At 40.7% G+C, this 23,148-nt stretch overlaps 1 protein-coding gene across 1 annotated transcript in view; it reads right to left on the reverse strand.

The window, feature by feature from the left end:
* The window catches only part of tmtopsa (teleost multiple tissue opsin a), a gene marked incomplete at both ends in the record, with an annotated part of 54,832 nt that extends 36,463 nt beyond the window's left edge, over positions 1–18,369 (reverse strand). Inside the window, 2 exons of the mRNA XM_080504156.1 lie at positions 10,308–10,636; positions 17,997–18,369. Of these exons, the coding sequence (XP_080360282.1) occupies positions 10,308–10,636; positions 17,997–18,369 (702 nt within the window). The remainder of the gene's footprint in view (positions 1–10,307; positions 10,637–17,996) is intronic.
* Between the last annotated feature and the right edge of the window lie 4,779 nt (positions 18,370–23,148).

A 23,148-nucleotide genomic window follows, 5' to 3' on the forward strand; every position in this document is an offset into this window, starting at 1 on the left:
AGCAGTCACCTATCAGTTTTTCTGAGACTTTTTGCTGCTATTGGCCATCAGGAGAGGGGCATGAACTTGAGAAACGTCTTTTTTTGCACATCTTAGATACATATGCATTGCCAGGAGGTTGGAGAACTGACACATATACCTTCAGTCATCTCTGCAGGAACTTATTAAAAGCATATAACTTGAAGATAATCATACTTTTTATCAGCAAGTACATTATGTAGGCTGTGCTATTACGCATGTCACCAAGGTGTGTTATAAAATTAGTTTTTCAAGGTAATATAGATGAGAAAGAAGGAGTCACACTTGTTTCATTGTGAGAAAACATTGTTTCTGTATGTAGTTTTTTTGGTATTGGGGTGATTTGACTCTCCAAATTTAATAAAGACACCATTAACACAAAATTATATGCAGCTTTTGGAAGAAACCCATTTTTTATTTGTCAAGCTAAAAACTTGAATTACCAGTTGTAACCATGTACTAAGCAAGCAGTTCCTCCATCCTACAGTTGAAACTACAATATTTCACATTGACAGTAATCATTAATAACTGTTTGATTGACCAGGATTCGTTGCATAAACAACCCCACATGAAGCCTTTGTTACACTGTCTCATAAGATAATTTAACATGAGAAAATCCTACTACTTTTTTTTTTATGTCTAACAAACATGGACACGCACGCACACACACACACACACACACACACACACACACACACACACACACACACACACACACATACACACACACACACACACACACACACACACAGAGGAATATCCTAGGGGTCTGATTATAAGTTACAAAAAGTTGCCTGCGAGCTAAAATCTTCTGGGATGCCCAAAGCTGAGTGTTTTGTACCTCCATATCATCATGTCGACTGTGTCCTCCTCACTGTAATATCCTTGAGGACATTAGTTAAAGTTGAGTGGGCACCTTTATTCAGCAAAAATATGGACTGATCAGATTCTAGACACCGAGTTTCAAGGATATGATCTGATGTTGTCTTGATGTGTTGAATTTTTATGCCAACTCCAGGGTAAACCTGTCAAGTGTTGGTCATTATAGTTATCCTGGACTTCCATGTTTGTTGGATTTATGATTAATCATGTAGGTGGCAGCTTCACTGATTGCGGCTGAAACATACAAGTACTGTACAAGGTTGTCCATTTAAAATATGCAAATAAATATGCAAATCAGGTTTGAAAAGTTTCTCTTAACTATTTGCTTACCACTGCAGGTAGGTTTGTGGATGTAGGCGGAGGCACAAGCGTCAGTTCTTAATCCATAACACGTCTTCAAATTTGCATTAGAATTGCCCCTCTGGGGCACTCCTCACTTATTTTTGTGAGATATGATAGCAGGTCACCGAATTATCAAATGGGTTAAAGTGGAGGGGAGATCTGCTTTTGGCTAATGACATTGATCAGTGCAAGGTCACTATTTGTCATTCCGGCACACACAAAATTAGGACCCAGCAGTCAGTCTGTCACTCTCCTCCATCTCCTCCCTCCTCCCTTCTCTTTATGGCACTTTCATCTCTGCCTGCCCTCATGGCTTCCTCATGATATCTTCATCTCCCTCCCTGTCTCCACCTCTACCTCCCCTGCCACCTTGCCTTCAGGATGCTGGAGAAGTGTTTCAGCACTTGAGAGTACGACTCGACATCCACTGTGACACATGAGTCACGTAATGAATTCAGACTGAGGGTAAAGATTCTGAGCCAAGGGAAAGGGAGGTCTGGTTATCTCACCAAAGACCACTTGATGGGTGTCTCTGTGTGCGTCTGCATATTTAGTTCTTCTTTTCTGGTTTAATACGAATCACTTTAAGCTTGATGTATCCATGTGGCTCTGCTGAAGCAGCGATTCATGAGAAAATGCTTCTTGTTGATGAGTTTGTTGTTGAATGAAAGCTCAGTAAGGCCTTTGTTGAAGTTAAGGAAATCATGAATTACAGAAGCGAACAGTCTTCGCTTGAACATCATCACTTTTTGCCTTCTGAACTCGTGGCAACAATTACTAGTAACCAAATGATTATGTGTCTCATTTCCTGATTAATTTCTAAATCCCAATTGCAATATGAAGGTAAAGTATGTTAAACCTGGCATGTAAATCATATCTATTAAAGCTGTAGCTTATAAAAGCCTATTTTCACCAACAAGCACACAGCTCGTGTGGTGCCTTTGTCATAAAACTAAAGTAAAAAAACGAGCATTTCACCGCTCTCTCATGTTTTTGTCTTATCTTATGAACCTGTAATATGTCGGTGTGAGAAGACGAGTGGAGTAAGAGGCTCAGCACACTAATCCCCTTATTATTCTCAGCAAACTGTGCTTATCGCTCAGGGATGCACTACTCTTAAGTGATATACAGTAGTCACAGTGGTTTATTAAATATTCAATCTCTACCCAGTTTCACATCCTGACCTAGCAGCCACTGATTATACAGCTATAGATTAGTTAATTCATTGTTAATTGACAAGGAATTGTGTGTAGAAGATTGAGGTTGGTGAGTCTCATCGTTTAATGCATTTGAATTTACCTGTTATAGTGCATAAAAACTGCTAACGAGCATTTATTTTTTCAATAAATATGGACAGCTGCCATCTATCTATCTGCTCTATGCCCTTCATCTGACAGCCAATTGCAGCTGATGTTTGGAAAGAAGCAGGGTCCACCTTGAACATTTCCCCAAGTACATGCGAGGGCTAACACAGACAGACAGAGTATCACACACACACACACACACACACACACACACACACACACACACACACACACACACACACACACACACACACACACACACACACACACACACACACACACACACACACACACACACACACACACACACACACACACACACACACTAACACAGAAATATAGTCATACACACTGGGAGAACACAGACACCTCAAACAGATAGGCTTGCAAGCCCAGAATAGAAGTTCAGAGGCATTTGTTATGACTCTAAAGTATTAACAACTACAGCACCTTGTATCTTTGCTTTCAATGCAGCTGCTTTAGATACTTCATGATGATGTTTTGGTTTAATTACTTTTCATTCTGTCTATGGGAGTAACACCCTCCTCTCGGAGGATTTCATGTTCAAAGTTAATTATTCTGCGAGCAAAACTTAAATTGCTGAAAAGTAAAGAAACTTCGATGCATAACTGTTGAGTGAATGTAAAAACTGTGCATTGCATTGAACCTCAATAGGATATGTATTAATTTGTGCAAGTAGAGAAAAACTTTTCCTGAAGTGAACTCTTACCAGAGTCACTGCGCATTGTTCAAGAGAAGGTGGAAGTAAATTTTAGTTATTGTGAATCTGTGCAGCTTCACCTTACTGAGTGTTCATTGGGGTGGATTTATGTGGTTGTGCAGGTTGCATAAACTTCACAGAAGGAGCACCTTGTTAAAACACAAACTTTATGTTCCAGCACATTTGATGGAGTCCTGCTTTCACCGAACCAGCAGTGCTTGATACCAGTGTTGGCAAGAATATTTGGCAGCGGATCAGTTCGACCAAAGGAACAAACTATTCACTGTGTGTCTTTAAAAGTAGCAAAACTTTTCCATTCATCACTCTCTACCTGTCTTCTGTGTCTCAACAAAACATTCTTACGCTTATGATTGATTAAGCTGGATACGGAATATTAATACATGGAAGGATAGCATTACTGATAATTCTGGCATCATTAAATGACATATACTAACACAGTTTTAGATATTATACGATATTACACTGTGTCTTCATTGATTAACTTCTAATAAACTAACATCTTTCTCATTGCTAGTAGCACTCTTCACTCTCCTTTGAACCTGATTCCGTTTTTTTTCCTTTTTCAGTGGCCAAACCACTGTTATGACTCATATTTGTTGTTATCAAACCTGACCTTTCTTTGCTATCCTCACAACCACGTTAAGTTTATAAGTCAGTGTCTGTACCATTGCTCGCCATCATAATAAATCACCATCACCATTAATACAAAAAAAGACTTCAATCTTGTCTGTTGTCTGTTTTTGAAGCGTTTTATCACTCTTGAGAGATTTTGTAGCTGGGATCCCTGACAAGGTGCAACCAGTGCCTTTTGTCTGTACAGATAAAGACTTCAATTTCCTATTTGAGGGAGAAAAATGGAAAAATAAAAAGAGATTGCAAGACTGACAAACACATACAACCAGTTCTGTTCATCTGTCTGCGTATCTTTTCTCCCCCTTTTGCATGTCTTCTCTTAATCTGTAGCCAACAGATGATGAACAGAGTGAATTACATTGTTTACTGTTGAACTCAGCACAATGCACATTTCACATAACAGCAACATACAACATCAAACTAAGTCACGTTTAGAAACCCATACACATATTCCAAAGTTTATCATAACTGCTCGATAGATGGACAAACAGTCTTTGGCCAGTCGTGACCCCATCCTGGCCAGTGACACACAATAACCCATGCTGTAGATGTCATTGTTCTGAACGTATGTGCCCACAAAAATGTATTATGATTCTCTAAAATATACATTGAAACCATGAGATGGATGTCATAAAATATACTTGTTTTACAAAATCGAATATGCTTCTTTTTTTTCCGCCCAACCAAAATAGAGGCTTTCTGCATTCATAGAAGCACAGTGCTCCTGGGTGGAAAACAGTCAATGTCGTACATTTGGTAGTTTGCAAGTATTCCCTGCAAACTATCAAGATGCACTGGAGCACCAACCTCATTAGCCTGGAGGGTCTACAAAAAGAGTTCAACTCCATATCTGCTGTAAGCTTTATGGAAAGCGAGAGTAGACTGAGGCATGGAAATACATGCCTCAATTTCCCCCCTTTCGCTGTTTTGTCGTAATAATGGTGTCCCTCATACATATTGGACAGGAACATCTAAGAGGGCCACTTATATTCTGACTACCAGTTGATAGTACAACATCTGTGGGGAGTCTTGAAGACATTTGCAGTTTGTACTGTCTACCAATAGTGGGGATTTTAGGTATCCATGGAGTCACTTCTACATATACTGACAAGTGTCTCCTTGACAAGTCTCTGCAGGCTTATCAGGATGCCACACTAGCCGCTATCACATTGAACAGGTTTGTATAAACAGATCTCTGCTTGGTCCGAGTACGGTACGTTACTCAATGCTAATAAGGTGAGGTGACGAAGTAGTGAAAATAAACCAGATATGACCCTGAAATGTAATCTGTAAAAATGTGCAAGTGGTCCAGGGTTGAAAAGAAGTGTACCATTGCATAACATAATAATGATGATGTTGAGGACCACATCATATTCCCAGTCAGCCGATCCAATGAATAGAAATGAGAAAAATAATTCATATCAGTTTCAGGTTAGTTTCCGTGTGGTCAACTCCAGTGAGCTTCACACCGTTAAACAGCTGATTTCAGCTCTTTTAGGCGTAAATGAACAAAAATGAACATATTTTGGTGTTACCACACACAATGTGATAGGAGAGACTTTGTTTAACACAGCATTGTCAGTGGAAGAGAAACTGAGCAGCGCGGTGAGTCAATACGACCAAGAAGAAAGCATGTGTAATCTTTCACAAAGAGGGCACAAAGGAGGTGAAACTGACTTGGAGTGGATATTTGAGCAAGAAGGAAAAGCAGATAAAGACAAAGAGAGCCAGGAAAGTAACACTATTTCTTTCTCAACCCCCCTCCTTCATCCATTCAAAGAACTCTGTGTGCTTTCTGGTGAGGAGAGATAGCAACCAGATAAGGTGGACAAAAGAAAAGGTAACTGGTGAAAGAAACAGACATTTTTAGTGAAAAAAACCCTGAAAGGAGTGCAAAAATAATCTTCCATGCAAGAGGACCTCACTGTTGTTATTAGGTTAATCGTTATTCGCCTAGTTTCACACATGGCTGAGCAGCTTATCATGGTAGACAAAGAGTACAAGAATGCTCCTGCACCCAGATACATAGACACTGCGTACATCCACGCTCTTCACATAACTCATCGCTTGTCTACAGAAACACAATACTGACAAACTGTGTGTGTGTGTGTGTGTGTGTGTGTGTGTGTGTGTGTGTGTGTGTGTGTGTGTGTGTGTGTGTGTGTGTGTGTGTGTGTGTGTGTGTGTGTGTGTGTGTGTGTGTGTGTGTGTGTGTGTGTGTGTGTGTGTGTGTGTGTGTGTGTGTGTGTGTGTGTGTGTGTTTCTGAGTTGCTTTTCTCTGAGACAGCCAGAGCACCTGCAAGCTTCCATACTGTCTCCCCTTATATTCCCGCAGTCAGTCACGGTGCGACAGTGTGTTGAATAAGCAAACACAATCTCCTCGTGAAACACACACCAGCCAAACAGGTCTGAATAGGGGGAAAAAAATCTCAGAAAACACAATCTGGATAATGTGCTCTCCCCCTCAGCCTACATCAGAAAACTGTTGTTGAATATCCATGAGTGCGATTGGGGCCCAATACTTCTCAAGCTTCTCTGAATCAATCTTAACCTTAGATCATATAGAAAAGAACTGGTTTGTAATGCATCCTACACTTGTGTGTTAAGTCTTTCTTCTGATTCCTGTAAGACATGGCTGCTGTTACACTCATCCATCCTCATATTGTGCCACTGAGCCCTGTTGCTCTCCTAAAACTATTACAAACACCTCAGTGGCTCATCCTGTTGAGATAGACTACATGTTTGTCCATTACAAAGACTGAACACTGCAGTTCATTTAGAAAACAGCTCCCTGGACTTATAACAGAGAGTGCATCTTTAAAGTAGACATCTGTGCATGCTCAGGAAAGCTGATCCATCTGCTACCTTGCTTGCTGGTTAAACTTGACAGCACAACCTGTTTAAGATAAGAATACATTTACAGTGTCCAGGTCTAACCCTGATAAATACCATGAATGGAAATCTTTCGCAGAATGAAATGGGTATGATAGATTCTTAGAATGGTACTTGAATGAGCTACCCCTATTTAGTGGAGGCGATACAAAGCTGCCAGGATTACTGCGAGGGCAGCAGTGCCAGTGGAGATGGAACATAGACGTGACATGCTGTACGTAGGATTGATACCCTCAGGCGTCTGTTCTGCAAGAGCTGCATGTAAGAGTCTGGGATGAACTCCGAAATGTTACACACCAACCCGACCTCTGAGCCCACCTGAGGATCAGACTGTTGGAAGCTTACTTGAAGAAAAAACAAGCCAAACTGCACAGAAATATTGTCCAACTTCAATTTGATTGCACTGGAATGTTCGACAAACACCAATAGAGCAACTAATTGGCTCCTTTTAAAATTATAATTATGTTTGTAGGCTTAATTTTTATTTTGTGTCTTGTTTTGACAAAGATATGGCCATGGGCAATGGGCTTATATTCTATTCTATTTTCATGTCTTGGTAAGCAGGCATGCAACTTGACTATTCCGCTTCCTCAATATAATGACCACACAACACCATATTGTAATGATAACTTCCTTTAAAGGTCAAATGCTGACATGTTAATGTTCTTTTCTGCACTTCTTTTTTCTGAGACTGTGACAGTGATTGTTATAGTCATTACTTTTTGGGTTCTTAGTCTCCAGTATACAAATGTGTCATCCAGTGCAGCAGTATGAGTCACTAATGGGTTTTTATATTCTTCTATGTGGAATAAATAGAGGCTCTAATGTTTATCATGTTATCCTGAATCTGAAACAAGTGCAACATGCACTAGCTGTTCCATGGAGTTGTCTCACATCATGAACACAAATAAAACGTGCGAGTGTGATTGTCTATTGATAGTACAGCTCGACTACCCAAAACACAGACAGAGACTTTTGCAGGCTCACTCGCTTTAGTGTAATATAGCTTCAAGTTATGGTTCATAACTATAATTAGCTCCACTGTGAGGCAGCAGTTTGATAGTGGCACAAACTAAATCAGCTGCAAAACAAGTGTTCATAAACCAGCTGCAGGTTTTGGTTCAGTGGTTCAGGCCTTTGGGAGGAAGTTCTTCAAACTGAAAAGGGAAAAACAATGGTTTTAACAATCAGAATGCAGCACTGTCTATGGAGTTTTTAGGAGATTTTGTTTCTGACCACTGAACTGGAGTTTTGATCTGCATTCAGCTCTGGACTCTGTCACAAAAAAATGCAGCATCAGATTGTTATTCTGACACAAGCTGAGGAACAAAATTGTTTTTATCATACCATTGATATCATTATTATTGTGCTACCTGAACAAAACCTCACTCCTAGTGTTATTGCTGTTTTATTTTTAACTTGTGAAAACAAATGTTTGTTTTCTAATGTGAATCCATTCAGCTGAAATGAGTTTTCATAACCTCGAATCCATGTGTACTATTTATGTGATAGTGTGGAAAAGCCAGCCTTTTGGAAGAAAAAAAAAAACTTATGATTGTAAAATCACAGAACTCAATATTAGAGAGGGTGTTTTTTTGTGTTGGTTATTTATTTGAAGCTTCATCTAATGGTTAAAATATTGATAGAATTTAGTTTATTAAATTTGGTTTTACCTCTGTTGACTCAGTGAGAGCTTGAGTAATGGAAGCTCCTATGGGATTGATTTATTATTGGGTATCATTGTTGTGCTAAAAACACTTGAAATATGTTATTACATTTGCACGTGAGAGACATAATACATATAAACTATATATTGGGGCCACCAGATGAATTGAAGTCCAGTAAGTGTTCATCAAGCCTCTTGAAAGGAAACCAATGACTTATTTATATAGATGTGAAATACAATGAATCTAGACATTAAACCTGAAGTTTTCTCAAAACATCCTTAGAGAGGAATTTTTGAGCTTAAATTAAATAGAAATAAAAATACAATCAGGGGGACAATACAACCGCATTAATTTATAATTAGAATCTTTAAGCAAGAGTGGTGCGTTTAAATAATTTGCCTGATAGTGGGTATTTAAAAAAACTGAACCCCCGAAGGGTTCCAGGCCCAAAACTGGTCTCCCACTCCATCCTAAAGCACTGTGCAGACCAGCTGTCTCCAGTGTTTACCGACATTTATACAAACCTCTCTGTCGACCTGTCATGTGCCTGTCAGCTTCAAGACCTCAGCCATCGTCCCAGTGCACAAAAAGACAAAGATCACAGGACACAGGACAACAGACCTATCGCCCTGACTTCTATGGTCACCAAGACTTTTGAATGTCTTATCTTGTCCCACCTCAAATTCATTGCAGACTCCCTCCTGGATTCTCTGTAGTTTGCCCCCAGAGCCAACAGCCTCTCGATGACTCTGTGAACATGGCCCTCCACTTCATCCTACAGCATCTGGACTCCCCAGGATCCTACGCCAAGATTCTGTTTGTGGATTTCTCAGCTTTTACCACCATCATCCCAGCTCTGGTCTGACCCGCTCTGCAGGTGGATTACAAACCTCCTGATGGACAGATGGCAGTTTGAGAGGCTGGGGCAGCATTTATTGGACACTTTGACCATCAGCACCGGGTCTCCCCCAAGGCTGCGTGTGTCCTCTCTCCTCTGTTATTCTCCCTTCACGGACAACACCACCCTCATCGGTCTCATCTCTGATGGAGAGGAGTTGGCATATAGTCTTGTGTCATGGTGGAGTAGAAACAACCTCGAGCTTAACGCACTGAAAACAGCAGTGGAGATGGTCATGCACTTCAACACATAACTCGTGTTGTGAGTTTTGTCTTTGCACCTCACACCAAAAGATAATCCCTGTACTGTGGAAATGTACATTTTATAGTACCTGGCAAAAACAAAAAATCTTTGTGATTCTAATTGTGATTCCACGTTGGGTTGGAATCCCAGTTGTCACAGGAAGGACACTGACTGTAAGAACTTGCCATGTCTGCAGTGCAAGTTTCAATAACTCACTGTGGTGGGCCCTGAACATAGGAGCAGCCTGATAGACACTTCTGAACAGAAAAATGTGAGGGATTCCTCAGAGTATTTGAATGTTCATTGTCCTGTTGCTTGATCTTAAGTGTATAAAGCTCAGGTGTATATATGGTTGTTTTTCAGAGCTTCACTACAGATACATTCTGTTCTGTTGAGAGAGTAAATCACAGCAGTGGTACTTGCAGACTATAAAACCAAAGCAGTAAGCGCAGACAAAATTCAGTTGATTAATTTTATTCTATCCAGAGTCCAATCAAAACACTTGTCCTCTTACTACACTTCAAGGCACAACTTTTACAGGAAAAAGCCTAACAATCCACTCTTGCACACTTTGATCATTTTACCTCGTATTTCCCCCTGAGAGAGATTGAAATTTTATTTCGTGTATAAAAAGTAACTAGCTCAGCTGTGTTGCGTTTCATGTTTGCAATCAGAAATCAACTCACCTGTCGAATGGCGCACAGCAGCTTCCCGTAGCAGAACACAATCACCAGGAAGGGCACGATCAGGCAGAAGACAAACAGGCAGATGATGTACGATATGTTATTTGTTGTTTTGGCCTTCCAGTCAACTGAGCAGGTGGTCCCTGGCCCCTCTGGACCATATTGGCTCCAGCCGAAGAGTGGTGGCATGGTCCAGATGAGGGAGTAGACCCAGGACAGAGTGATGCCCAGGGAGATCTTGCGGTAGTTGGAGGAGTCGGCCTCGGTGGGGCCCATCATGGTACTGTAGCGTTCATAGGAGAGGACAGCCAGGGATATCAGGGATACAATGCCTATAGTGTAGACAGGACACACATATGTCACCATTATGTGTATCGGTTTGAGTTTGCTATAAAAAAAAAAAACAAGTGTACACTCTGTTCTTTGGTTCTTCTTTTTCCTGGCTGGGTGTTTCACATTTAATAGGATCATAAAACAGAGACTGCATTTCACCGCCTGCCCAAATGTTATTTTTTTTCTCTAGTGATGCTATAGGGAGGAAAACATACACAGTCACTGTGATAAAGGGCTTTACATCGCTCTATGGTAGCCGAAATGAATTTCACTATATATATATATATATATATGTATACATACATACATACATACATACATACAGGGTGGTTACATGAGAAGAAAATGATTGTGTTGTCAATCTGTGTTGATGTAAAACCGGCAAATTATATCACCTCATAATTCAGCTTGAATGGGCATGCCAGCAGCAGCGGCAGCATATCTGCACAGCTGTACATTAAAAACAGTGATGCAACCTGTGGTGTCTCTCTTTAACAGGAGTAGTGCAGTGAAACACAGCGCAGACATTATGACAAACTCTCTTATCTTCTACTACCCAGTCAATGAACACACACAATGTCTTTTTTTCTTAATTCCTCTCCATCTTTGAGGTAGAGAGGCAGGAGCCCTGTGTTCACGCTGGCCCCTTAGCGTATTTTGCCCTGTTTGCGCGTTTGTTTTGAAGTCATTATGATCTATGGAGCCTTTCCTAATGCTCATTGATTTTCAGCAGCAATGAGGGGACCTGATGTGCCCTCTACTTTTAAAGGCAGTCCAGGCTTTTTACTGAAAGTAAAAAAAAGAATGGGAGGCAGAAGGAGGGAGCCAGAGGAAGAGGTGGAACCAAATGCTAACTTTGCAATTGAAGGCAATGGTTTTGCAGTGTGCTTGGTGTTATTTTGTTGTGTGCTTGCATCATACAAAATATACTGACCAGCCACACTGGATATATGCCTGACTAGAGCATTTCATTGAGTTTTACTTGTCTGTTACCCTCAGTTATTGAACCCATGTTATTAGCTTTAGACTTCTATTTACTCTGTTACTTCAATCTTACAGAGTCAACTGAATTTTACAACAACCCACTTGTGTTGCAGTTTGGCTGACTGATCGCACCCAACCCAAAATACACTCCCCACATACTTTTGTCAGAAATGTCCCTGTCCTCTGCTATTCTCCATCTGCTCCCTATGAGGTCGGAAATGAAACAGTGGGAGAAATGTCCCCCCGCCACAGCAGGTGGACTGACTGATGTCATCTTTCAGCAGAAATCTATGGAAGGAAGTGTTAACAGCTGGCTGCCGTCTGTAAATACTGCTGTAGTGCAGTAACAACACTTGAAAGTCTCTCATCTGTTCCCTGATGTATTTGGTCAATGTTAGTTCTGGTAACTGTTTGGCTTTGTTGTGCAGAATGATGTCGTGATATAGAAAGGCAGTCTCCTAGTTGAACGTGGAAACTTTCGTTGAACTCAGTTTACAATGTCCATCTGAAATCTACAGATTTGACGAAATACCTGATAATGGAACGTTCCACAACAGAAAAAGCTTACTACATACTTTATATAATAAAAAAGGGAATATTTTGAAGCTATCTATAGACTGGGAGAGCACCAACCATCTGGAGCACCGTTACATTTCTTGGATGTCTGTTCAGGTGTTGAATTGCAAGGCGGCACTATCAGGCAGCTATGAGAAATGTGGAGTTGAAGCTATGATATACCACTGAAAGTTTGTTTAGAAATACAAATCGCAACTTTAATTTTATTTCACAAGAGATTAAACTTTGTTGCATTTGTTGCCAACCAACGTCTAGATATATAGTCAAGACAATTCAAGAGATTTGTGTGGATTTATGCAAGGACCATATAGGTGAAATTATATTAATTGATTAGAAATAGTAATTATATTATGTATTCTCATTTATAATTAAGAGCAATATTTAAAGCTGAAACATAACATTAAAGCACACATTAAGTACAAATTGTATATGGTCAAACTCTAAAGCTGATTGAGGAAACTGATTCTGGACCATAAAGAAATGCATTTTGTTCAAATGAGAACTTTTCAGGAGAAATTCTGATTGATTTCTATGACCTCTTAAAGAAGGGCAAACTTAATACAGTTCTTACTTTAGGTGCATTCCAGAATGTAAAGATTCCTGTTAGGAATCATTTACCAATGCTGTACTCTACCTACTAATATTGGAAGAAGAAAAAGAAAAAAATAAGTAGAAGGAAGAAGAAAATGAAAGGGGTGGACATGAACAAAGGAAATATGTCTTAGAAAAACAAATCACATCTTAATTTAAAAAGGGAAATCGCTTATGTCTATTTGTTTAATTGATATTTCTCTACACACTCTCTGTAAACAGATCAAAATCTCTAACATGTTAAGCTAAACTACTCAGATTAAAGCATTTTCACCAAACATGCTTGTCTCATTTGGGCTTTTAAACCAGTTTGACTCGGGTTGACATATTCCATATAATGTTCACAGACATCCATTTTTGTATTGGTGCAAATTATGTGGAAGATATACTACTTTACTTCCCAATACATAAAAAACAGACAGGCTAAGTATTGGCCAAGAAGGGTTTGGCACAAAGATCATAAATTCTACTGTGTGCTATTTGTAGTCAATTCTTTGAGGTCATGCATTTCGGGTCAGGAACGGAGCACGTGTTGTTGTAAATCTCTGAGACCACAGAGGCATATAAATGTTCCCAGTTTCTACTAACCAGCGTTGAGTGACTGCCAAAATAAATCACACTTCAAATTTGTGCGAGCTAAGTGGCAGCTCTTCTTTGACGACTCACATACAGAATGGAGAGCAGTGAAATTGAATACTGCAGTCATTATGTTGCAGAAACCTTCTGTCCTTCAGCTCTTGAAAATTGCTACAGCTGATTATAATTCATCACTTCTAATATGATAACTAGATTACATCAGCAGGTCCCAGATCATGGTCAACCTCCTGATGAGTACAGCACTGTCCGTGGTCACACAGCACCGTGGAGAAGTAAGGAAATCTTTATTTGAGGGCATGTAATGTCATTGTGAAAGACACCAACACAACTTTGGCGGTAACTTCATAGAATCAGAAATCAAACACTACCCTCAATCCATCTTCTCGTCCTCTGGCAGGATCAAAAGCAGCAGCTGAATCTAATATTCGGAAATGAAACATGTTATGATCTGATAATGTCTGAAATGAAAAAGAAAGCTGATTCTTTGTTCTGCTGCCTCTGTGATGCACCCTCACTGTTTCTATCTCATTTGTCTATGAGAAAGCTCTAGGATCACTCATCTCATTGGATACTGTATATCCAGGAAAAGACTGTTTGAATGAAAAACACAGGATTGAACAAAGTCATGTTTGTTCTAAATATCCCATCTGGGTCTCTCTCTCTCTCTCTCTCTCTCTCTCTCTCTCTCTCTCTCTCTCTCTCTCTCTCTCTCTCTCTCTCTCTCTCCCTATCTATCTATCTATCTATCTCTATCGCTCTCTCTATCTATCTATCTATCTATCTATCTATCTATCTATCTATCTATCTATCTATCTATCTATCTATCAGCAGCATTCAAAATAACAGAACTTTCATCACATTTGCAAATGTATGACTGATGTTAATGTGATGTCATGTGATTATTCTAGACAGCTATCAGCCCCAAAACAGATTTTAGTCCCTGCTTTACAAGACCTTTAATTCACTATTTAAAACCCGGGCTCATTAGCCAGCTCACTTGCTCTGACCTTTATGGTGAAGCTCCATTGTTCTGTTTTCTTTCTCCCTGCTGAGATTCCTCCATACCAACTAACAAATGAACATCAGTCAAATCAGGTGCAGTCGGTGGAGGCATGATATCCATGTAAATGTATATTCCCTACTTTTGTATCCATACGTGTGCTGTTTATTGCTGCTGTTTGCCGTTGCTGTTTATGGACAGTGGGGCAGTCTGATGTCGGTGAAGAACAGAAACCCATGCAAGATGAATCAGTGACTGTTTGCAGAGACCACTGATGGCAGGAGGCAACCAGCTCCTTCTGTTACTCCACTGCAGAAAGACAGTAACGACAGTGAGAGAACTAATACAAAAACCTGGGCAGGACTGGTGAAGCAACTAAATGAGTGAAAGGATGCTGACTGACATAGAAGAAAAAAAAGTATCTTAAGCATGTGTGTACATGTCCCGAATGTCTTTAAAAATTGCCTTCAGCTGATATTAACTATTATAGTTGAACAGCAGAGGATCATCAGTTTTCCAAAAATCTAAAATGTCAGAGATTGCATTAAAAATCCAAATGAATAAAAAGAGGTAGCAAGAAAGAAAAAAAACATGCTAACACTGAGCTAATGATGTCTTTTGTCACTGACAGTGATGCCCTCTAATTTGAAGGAACATCAATCACCCAAAAAAGGCTTTATAGAGATTCTGTGAAGACAGGCACAGTCACTTTGTCAAAATTCGCCCTCAGCATTATCCATCTTCACAATCAATTTCACTTTTCCTTTCTCTGACCCTCCCTCTCTCTGTTTCTATGAACCCATTGAGGAATTACTCGTTCAGAACCAATGGAAGCTCTCATTATGACTCCAAGTCATCTTCATCCCTCTTCCTCTCTCTATCGCTCTCACACACAAGCTTATCTTAGAAGTTAAGACATAGAAGTTCTGTCAAACAGATGTTATTAAATTGGGTCCTCATGAATGGTTATTGGTAGATATCTCCAGATGGCGCATAAACTTAATCCTGGTATAACACTCGTAAAATGAGACAGTCGACAAAAAAAAGTGGCGTAGTAACAAAAGCCAGGGAAGTAGAAATGTAAATAGGGCAGGGACCTTGTATTCATAGTGACACAATAAGAAATACAAAAATACCTGTATCTGATGAATGAATAAATCTTCACAACAACATGCCTTGAAATCACAATAAATGATCCAAACTATCGAGAAACCGTTTTTTTCTCAGTAGGTTTGTTGCACGCTTGAATTGATTAGTTGCAGCAAGTTTGAGAAGCTCTAATGCTCAGATCTTTTGGAGTTGGCAGGGGCTAAAAAACAATTACAATTCAGGATATGAGACTCACTAAAGTGAAAGAATGGGAACCCTTCGTACAAGGTTTATCAGACATTTATACAAAGTTGGTTGGAGAAAAGCTACCGTCGCTGATTCCTGAACTTGAGCATGCAATGTTCAGTCTGCTTTCTTTTTATTAATATTATTCAGAAGAGAACTTCAGTCCTCAGTTTGAATGCTTGAGTTTGGTTTTTCTCTTCCCTCTGCAATCATTGATATATTTTGATTTCAGTTACCAATGCAGTTTTGGCTTTCAAGGGAAGCTGGCCACGAAATCCAATAGATTTTATTAACTGATGTGAACTTCACTGCTGCAAACCAGTGGCAAAAGGGAAACATACTCTACACTATAATATATAATTTAATGCATGGACATTGGATAAGACATTTTATATGACAATGATTTGCCTTTTTGTTTGCCTTAACTGAAGCGCAGTGATCAGTGTGAATGAGAGTAATTTGATGGCATGTACATCTGACTGTAAATACAAACCTTTCAGGGATGAATTTACTTTTATATTCAATCCATCTGTCCACCTATCCATCTTCCACAATGCTTTTTGTGATAAAATTCACTTGTTGCTGATTTGTAACAGTTGGCAAAGGCAGGTTTCACCATTGATGTGTCCCCAGCATTTTTCTTTTTCTCTTAGGACTTTAATTGAGCAAACAACGTGTGATGTACGGTAGTGGCAATGTTATAACACTGGGCTAAAGTCCGGGCGAGTATAAATCTATGTTTTCAGAATCAATTATTTCACATTGCTGGTTCTCAAAGGGTATTTGGATGGCATGACGCTTTTAAAGCAATTACAAGTGCTGATTGCAAGACAGCCTGTTCATTAAAGACCTTTAAATCAGGCCAAGGACTCCTAATGACAGAAGAACATATTTTATGCTGCAATTAATCTTTCCTCAAATTGAAGATAATGCGGATATTATCCAGATGGCCCACACTCTCACAGTTTGTTTGAATACTATAATGCCTTAAGAAAATTGATATCATACAGTTACTAGTGTACGTTTAAGACAAAACTCTGTATTTTCTGGTGTGGCTTTAAACAAAATGGTCTTTTTTTAGTTCGGCATGACATCCTGGCTCCGTTCCAGATGAGTGACTGCCTGACTTATTCTCAGTTGCATCATTGTGCCCTATTTGCATCGATATCAGCACTCTCAAGCAAAAGGTAGACCAGCGTCCCTTTTCTCATTACAGATGCCCCCCGGGTGATTTTATCCTGCAACAAATGCTGGTGATGTGATTCCTGTACCACATAGCCTGCGTGTGGAGCCCGTCTGTGTCCCCGCAGCCCCCTACAACCCTGCAGCAGCAGCGGCGGCAGCCAAATGAACAGTGAGGAGGATCCTTTCGCCTCAAGCACACACTGTAACAAGGCTTTAACGGCCATTTAATAGCGACCTGCACACATGCTTTACATACAGCAGCCAACTCACCAGCTGAGGGTCCTGTGACACCTCTTCACAGACTGACGGTTCATTAGAAAGCTCCGGTATGAGCGTACCATCTGCTGAATATCCAGAGAAGTCTTATTCAGTCAGATTAATTGCAGGCACATGAAGCTTTGGAAGTGACTGGAAGTCATGCAGCCAGATCTGGACGCAATGACCCGCACCGCGACATGGATATATTTTCACAAGACGTTTTAATACAACTTACCCTCACGATCTGCACATCTGCGTGTGAACGCACCGTGACAATGGGTATGCACCCTTTTAACTTCATGATCGTCATCACTGCATATTTTTGCGCCTACATAATTAAAGATTATGAATGGTTGTGCACTTTTAGCAGGACCTCTGTTCGGGGGAGCTGCAGAATAATCACACCCAAAACCATTAAAAAGAACACGAGACTGCGTGAGAGAAAGAGAAAATAGAGGTTACAAATCGTGACTTGCAAACCGATCAATTAGCTGAAATTTGGTTTTAACGCGTCTCATAGGCAGTTCTCGTTATTCTTAGTATTTTATTGTGCTACGAAGATTTGTATGGTTTAGGATGAAAGTTTGATCTGCCACTGCCCATAATACTAAGTGCGTTTTGTGAGCAGACAATCAAAGATTATATTTTGCTCTTTAAAAATCAACATATCGATGGCTCTAATGAAGCTTCACATCATCAATCCTATCAAGCGCACAGCTCTACAGAGGATCCGCGCATCAGCATTCACGAATGAATCTAAAATACAAATAGAAGACGGACTTACCGCAACCCGTGATTACTGTCTCCTTCCAAATTTAAGAATTTGTACTCACCGAAAAGGGAGTTGGCGAAGCCGTACCACACGCATCCCCCCTCTCCTATGAGCCACCTTCCCTGTGTGCTGGCCGCGAAGCTGAACGGAGTCCCGAGTACGCACACCAGCAGGTCGCTGATGGAAATGTTAATCAGGAGCAGGTTGATGGGGGACCGCAGCATCTTGTAGCGGCAGAACAGCACGAGTACCAGCAGGTTGTTCAAAAGTCCCAAAGTGCCGATGAAGCCCAGGCAAACGGCCACGACGAGGTTCCCTGTCGGGGTGAGGGTGGTCCGGTATGATCCGCCCCCCAGGTGCCCTTCCCCGGCTCCGGCGCACACAGCGCTGTTGACCTCCGCGCAGCCGCTCAGGCTCACGTTGGACACGATCATGGCAGTCCGCGGTCACTGCGGCGGCACGCTGGGCGGCCACGGCGGCTAATATGTCGTTGGCATTTCTGTTGTTCTGTGTAGGGGGAAAAGAACAGAGCTGTTGCTCAAACACTTGTTGCTTTGAAAAGAAATTTCAAGTATTAAAAAAAAAAAAAAAAAAAAGTCAAGCACAACTGTGGGATAATAGATAGTTTGTTTGTTGGGATTTCAAAACTTTTTGTCTCAGTTCAGGGGAAGTGGGGGGGTGTTCGAAGAGTTAAAAAAAAAAAAGAAAGAAAGTAAGAAAGAAAGAAAGAAAAAAAGAAAGAAAAAAGTTTGGTTGGGCTTTGCGGCAACGTATAGCAGCCCACAATGCAAACTGTGACTGTTTGCAGAGACGCCCCTGTCTCTCACACAGACACCTTCCCTCTCTGTCCGTATTTAAATCACCGTTGCCCGCTCGCCAGCAGCTGACGTGACGGGGGAAGTGGGGCGCGCCGGTGGTTGGGTGGGGAAGGGAGCTGCATGGAAATCCGGCCGCAGACCAATCGGGCGGTGATGGCGTCTCTCAACGAGAATAGCCTCCACCCGCCTCGCTCGCAGATTCATGCAAGAGGAGTCCACCTTAAAGTTTTGGGAGCTGCGCTTGTTCCCTGCGCTGCTGACGTCTGTTACGCACGGTGTCGATGCGCGTCGCTGTCCGAGGTGCTGAACACCGGCTCAGTCGCTCCAGCTTCAAGTCTGCCGTGCGTGGTTATTTCAGTTTTATAGTAAATTAGATTATTTACTTGCACGATGCCATTTACATTCATGTATTTGGTTCGTGTCATGAATGCAACTTTAATATACAAGCTCAAAGGCTTTTCATCATCTTCAGAAGGAACTCTGATAAATAAAATGAACCCAGTGGCTTCATGGTGTGACAAACTGAGCCGAGTATATGCCACTTATTCGGCAGTTCACATAAAACAGTTTAGAGTATAATTCGGCCTGTATATTTTATTCAACACTAAATAATGGACACATGGTAAAAGTAAAATATTGAAGTTCCTCAACAAAGTGTTGTTTCAGACTATAAATTTAGTGTGGAAGCCCTGCTTAAGCAGAAATGTTAAAGCAAACTCCAGGTGTTTGGCATGCAACAAACCAGGGTTTTTGTTTTTGTTTTTGTTTTTTTGACCACCCCAACAAAAATCAATTTAAATGGATCTTTAGCCGTCTGATTGCTTTCTCTGAGATGTAATCACAGTTTTCTTTGCCCTCCTCTCTGCTCTGAAAACGTATACTTTAGGGATTGCAGTTTCAGCCTTGAATAATGAGGAGCAGCAGAATTCTAGCATATGATGTGTGTCAGACATCCTTCCCAGAGGTGTCCATATATTCTTACTTCAGGCTCAGAGAAACCGTGGTCACAATCGAGGCCAGTGAACCTTGAATCTCCACTGAATCAACAAGCAAACTCTTGTCCCCTACAGTGTCAAATCAACCTCTCTGTTGCCACCTGCTTTACATGTCTGACAAATTAGGTGTTTTATTTTTTTGTTTTGTTTTTTTTTTCATTTTGAAACGAAACAGCATGTCCTTTTTTAATTAATTAGCTTAGGCGTATGTGTCCTGTGTTCAAGTAACAATGTGCAGTTATAAAGGTGCTCTAATGACGAGGTGAACAGTTGTTCACGTGAACACATGGAACAGTTTTCATGTTACAGTATAAAACACAGTTGTTTGAGTCTCTTTCGTTGCCTTCTGTGTAATTGTCAGCTACAATATGACCCACCAATGAAAAGGGAGCTAAAGGTTCAAAATCTAAGCAATTAGTCATTAATTAACATAGAGATCCTTATGGTTGAACATTGGCATTTGGTGTGAAAGCAGTGTTGTTAATTATGCGTGTGGTGGTTTAAAATGTGCCCTCTGCAGCTCCGACCTTTGGGTGCTTGTGGAAACTTGCGGAACCAGACAGAGAAAAACTTAGTCTCTCTCTTTAAGGTCTATTCTCGCCCTATTCCACCAAATAGGCCCCTTGTCACACTCGAGTAAGGTAATTACCCATGGAAATGGTCTAGCGACATTTACTCTGACAATGTCTTTTCCGTATACAGCCCTAATTGTGTTGAATGAAGACACTTCAGTTCTATTGTGAATATCCCCCTTGTTTAATCATTGCACTGGGTCTGTGCACTTGGTATTTAGGTGAATTTCTAGGTCAACTTAGAGGCTGCGCTCGGAGGAGATGTTCAGGAAGATAAAGTGCAGATGGGGGGGGGGTAAAAGGTCATCACAGACAATGTGTGGTATGTATAAATCAGAATGTAGGTGATAGTAGCATGTTGTGTTATGGCTGGTGTTTGATTCAATTGATTTGTTGTGGGCTGTTATCATATTTGCACATTATCTTTGTCTTGCATCTGGCCGAAATAGCCGCATCTTACTTCTTTACCCCAATTTGAGATGAACATCTGGTTATTTAAGTGAATATACTCCTCGCCTTCCTTAGTGAATCCCTGTTTTATAGTTCATGGTGTCCAGTAGCAAAGTGCTGCATGTCCTGTCAGTGTATAGACAGACAGGTCCTAACCACTTTACTCTTACTTTACTTTTGCGTGAGGTATTTTTTAAACAATGATTAAATAAGTTAGCACAGCAACTGCTGGCCTGTTGACTGTGTCCTCAAGGTACATTATGTGTCTGAATCCAATAAACCTTGTTATTGTGATTATGGACTCTTCTGTGTGTTCCTGCCAACCATATTTGCAATTACGATCCAAGATTTTAAAAAACTAAAATAAAGTTAGAAGAAGGTCGTGCCTTCAGCAGCCAGCTAAATCTCATCATGTTCCTCAAAAGACCGAGGACAGTGCAGGATCTGGGGAAATCACGAGTTATCCCGTTGCTTCACTCCTCCATCATGCAGATGTGAAGTGTCATAGCATAACTGAGAGACATTTATTCTTTAGAACTATTTACAGACTAGACTTAACTTTATGCAACCATTCTAATAGCTGTCTGAGGTTGTAATTGCCACCTGTATCTTTGTGTATGCCAAATATTGAATCTCTGGAGCAGCTTAATTGCAGTACTTCTGCTCCATAGCCAAATGATTTAAACAAATGACAAAGATGGCATTGAAATATGTGGTTATCGGTTAAGTCGCTTGTGGGTGAAATAGCTCCAAAGTTATTCACTCAGAGATTACATTGTCAGGGAAGTAAATGCTGAAGTCTATTATCTCACTGAACATTTGACTCCAAGACCTCAACAATGGCCATCTGTGAAAGTGAAGATAACCAATTATCAAATACTACAGAAAACATTGCCATGTTTGGTCACTGTTAATCTGGGACTACATAAAATCAACACATAGAACTTCACTGTAAAATTATGTTGCTTTGACTCTTTGAGCCACACCTTAAAAGTGGATTTTAGTTTTAACTAAAGGTGAGTCATTGACTGACAAATCCCACAACAACTCTCCCCATTGTGTGACGTCTTCAGTGCCGTCAAGTTGATGGCTTTGCAAGTTTGCACTGCCTTCCTATTGTCTCAGAGATGATCTGTATTTAAACAGAAGGCAATTCTATGCTTCAGTGTCTTATCAGCGTTGAGTGTCAGTTGCAAGTCAGTCCATCATACTGCTGCTTATATTATTGTTTTCTTGTCCCAATGGTTAGTTTCGTGGAAAAGAAGTCTTTGGTTTAGTTTCCTATCTCTTCATATATCTGTGGATTGCTGTATTTTGACCTCCCAGACTGTCACTGTCTCATTATCAGGCCTTGTATCCATACATTTGATTTGTTAATCCTGCTTCCATGAAAGATTACGGAAGCCTTGGTGTTTTCTTTATGTTTCTGGCCCAAAGGGTTTAAAGTGCAAGGCAAAGTCTCAGAGAGGAGAAAGGGGATAAGGAGCAAAATAAGTACCACAGAGAGCATGTCCAGGAAGAGGAATGAAAGGTCAACAAACATGAGAGAGCTTATGGCTGTGTCAAAAACTCTGCCACAGCATGTGCACAAATGTTTGTGTTGCCTGCTGTTTCTCTCAAGTGAGGCTCTGTTTCAAACTCCCATCCAACTGGCATTTATTTGTACCTATTCTCACCTCTCAGACATTTCATCCCTCCCCTCCTCTCTCCTTCTCTTGTCGTCTTCCTCCATCCCCTCTGCCCTCCCTTCTGACATTGACCTTGGGACAGTGGCCCATGCTGCTCCGTTACTTAATGTGCTCGAGGCTTAAAGGAAAGCTCAGATGAGGCGCGATACCATGGATCATATATATTTATCATCCACCAGTCTAATACTCGGATCTGCCACATCCTTTAGTTTATCTGGACATGTGTGCCACTCGAGCCCCATGCTTTAAATGCTTGACACACAGCCTGTCATGACATGATACAGGAGAGGGAAATATATCTTGTATGATGGGTTGTGGAGAGGTGGGAAGGAAAGGCTGAGAGGCTATTCATGATGCAGCACAGCATCCTGTGGCAAATTGACAGGTGTCAACTCAAGTGCATGTTCTAGCAACGGTCCTGAGCTTCACTGAATCTGAACTCTGCAGGAGGGATGAGCCACTTTTAAAATAAAAAAGTACACCCACATACTGTAGTATTTTGGTGGTGGTGGCGAACACATAAGTCCAGTAGGGTTAAGATGTAATAAATGTGATTCCTCAGAATCATTTTGTCTCACTATCTCAGTCTCATTGGCTACACTGCTGCACATATTTGATTCAAGTCTCACCTTTACTGAAGCCAATGAACAAGTTACACATAGAAGAGAGATGGAAACGCATACAAATTCT

Source organism: Blennius ocellaris (genome assembly GCF_963422515.1).
Source record: "Blennius ocellaris genome assembly, chromosome: 10".
Lineage (NCBI taxonomy): Eukaryota > Metazoa > Chordata > Actinopteri > Blenniiformes > Blenniidae > Blennius > Blennius ocellaris.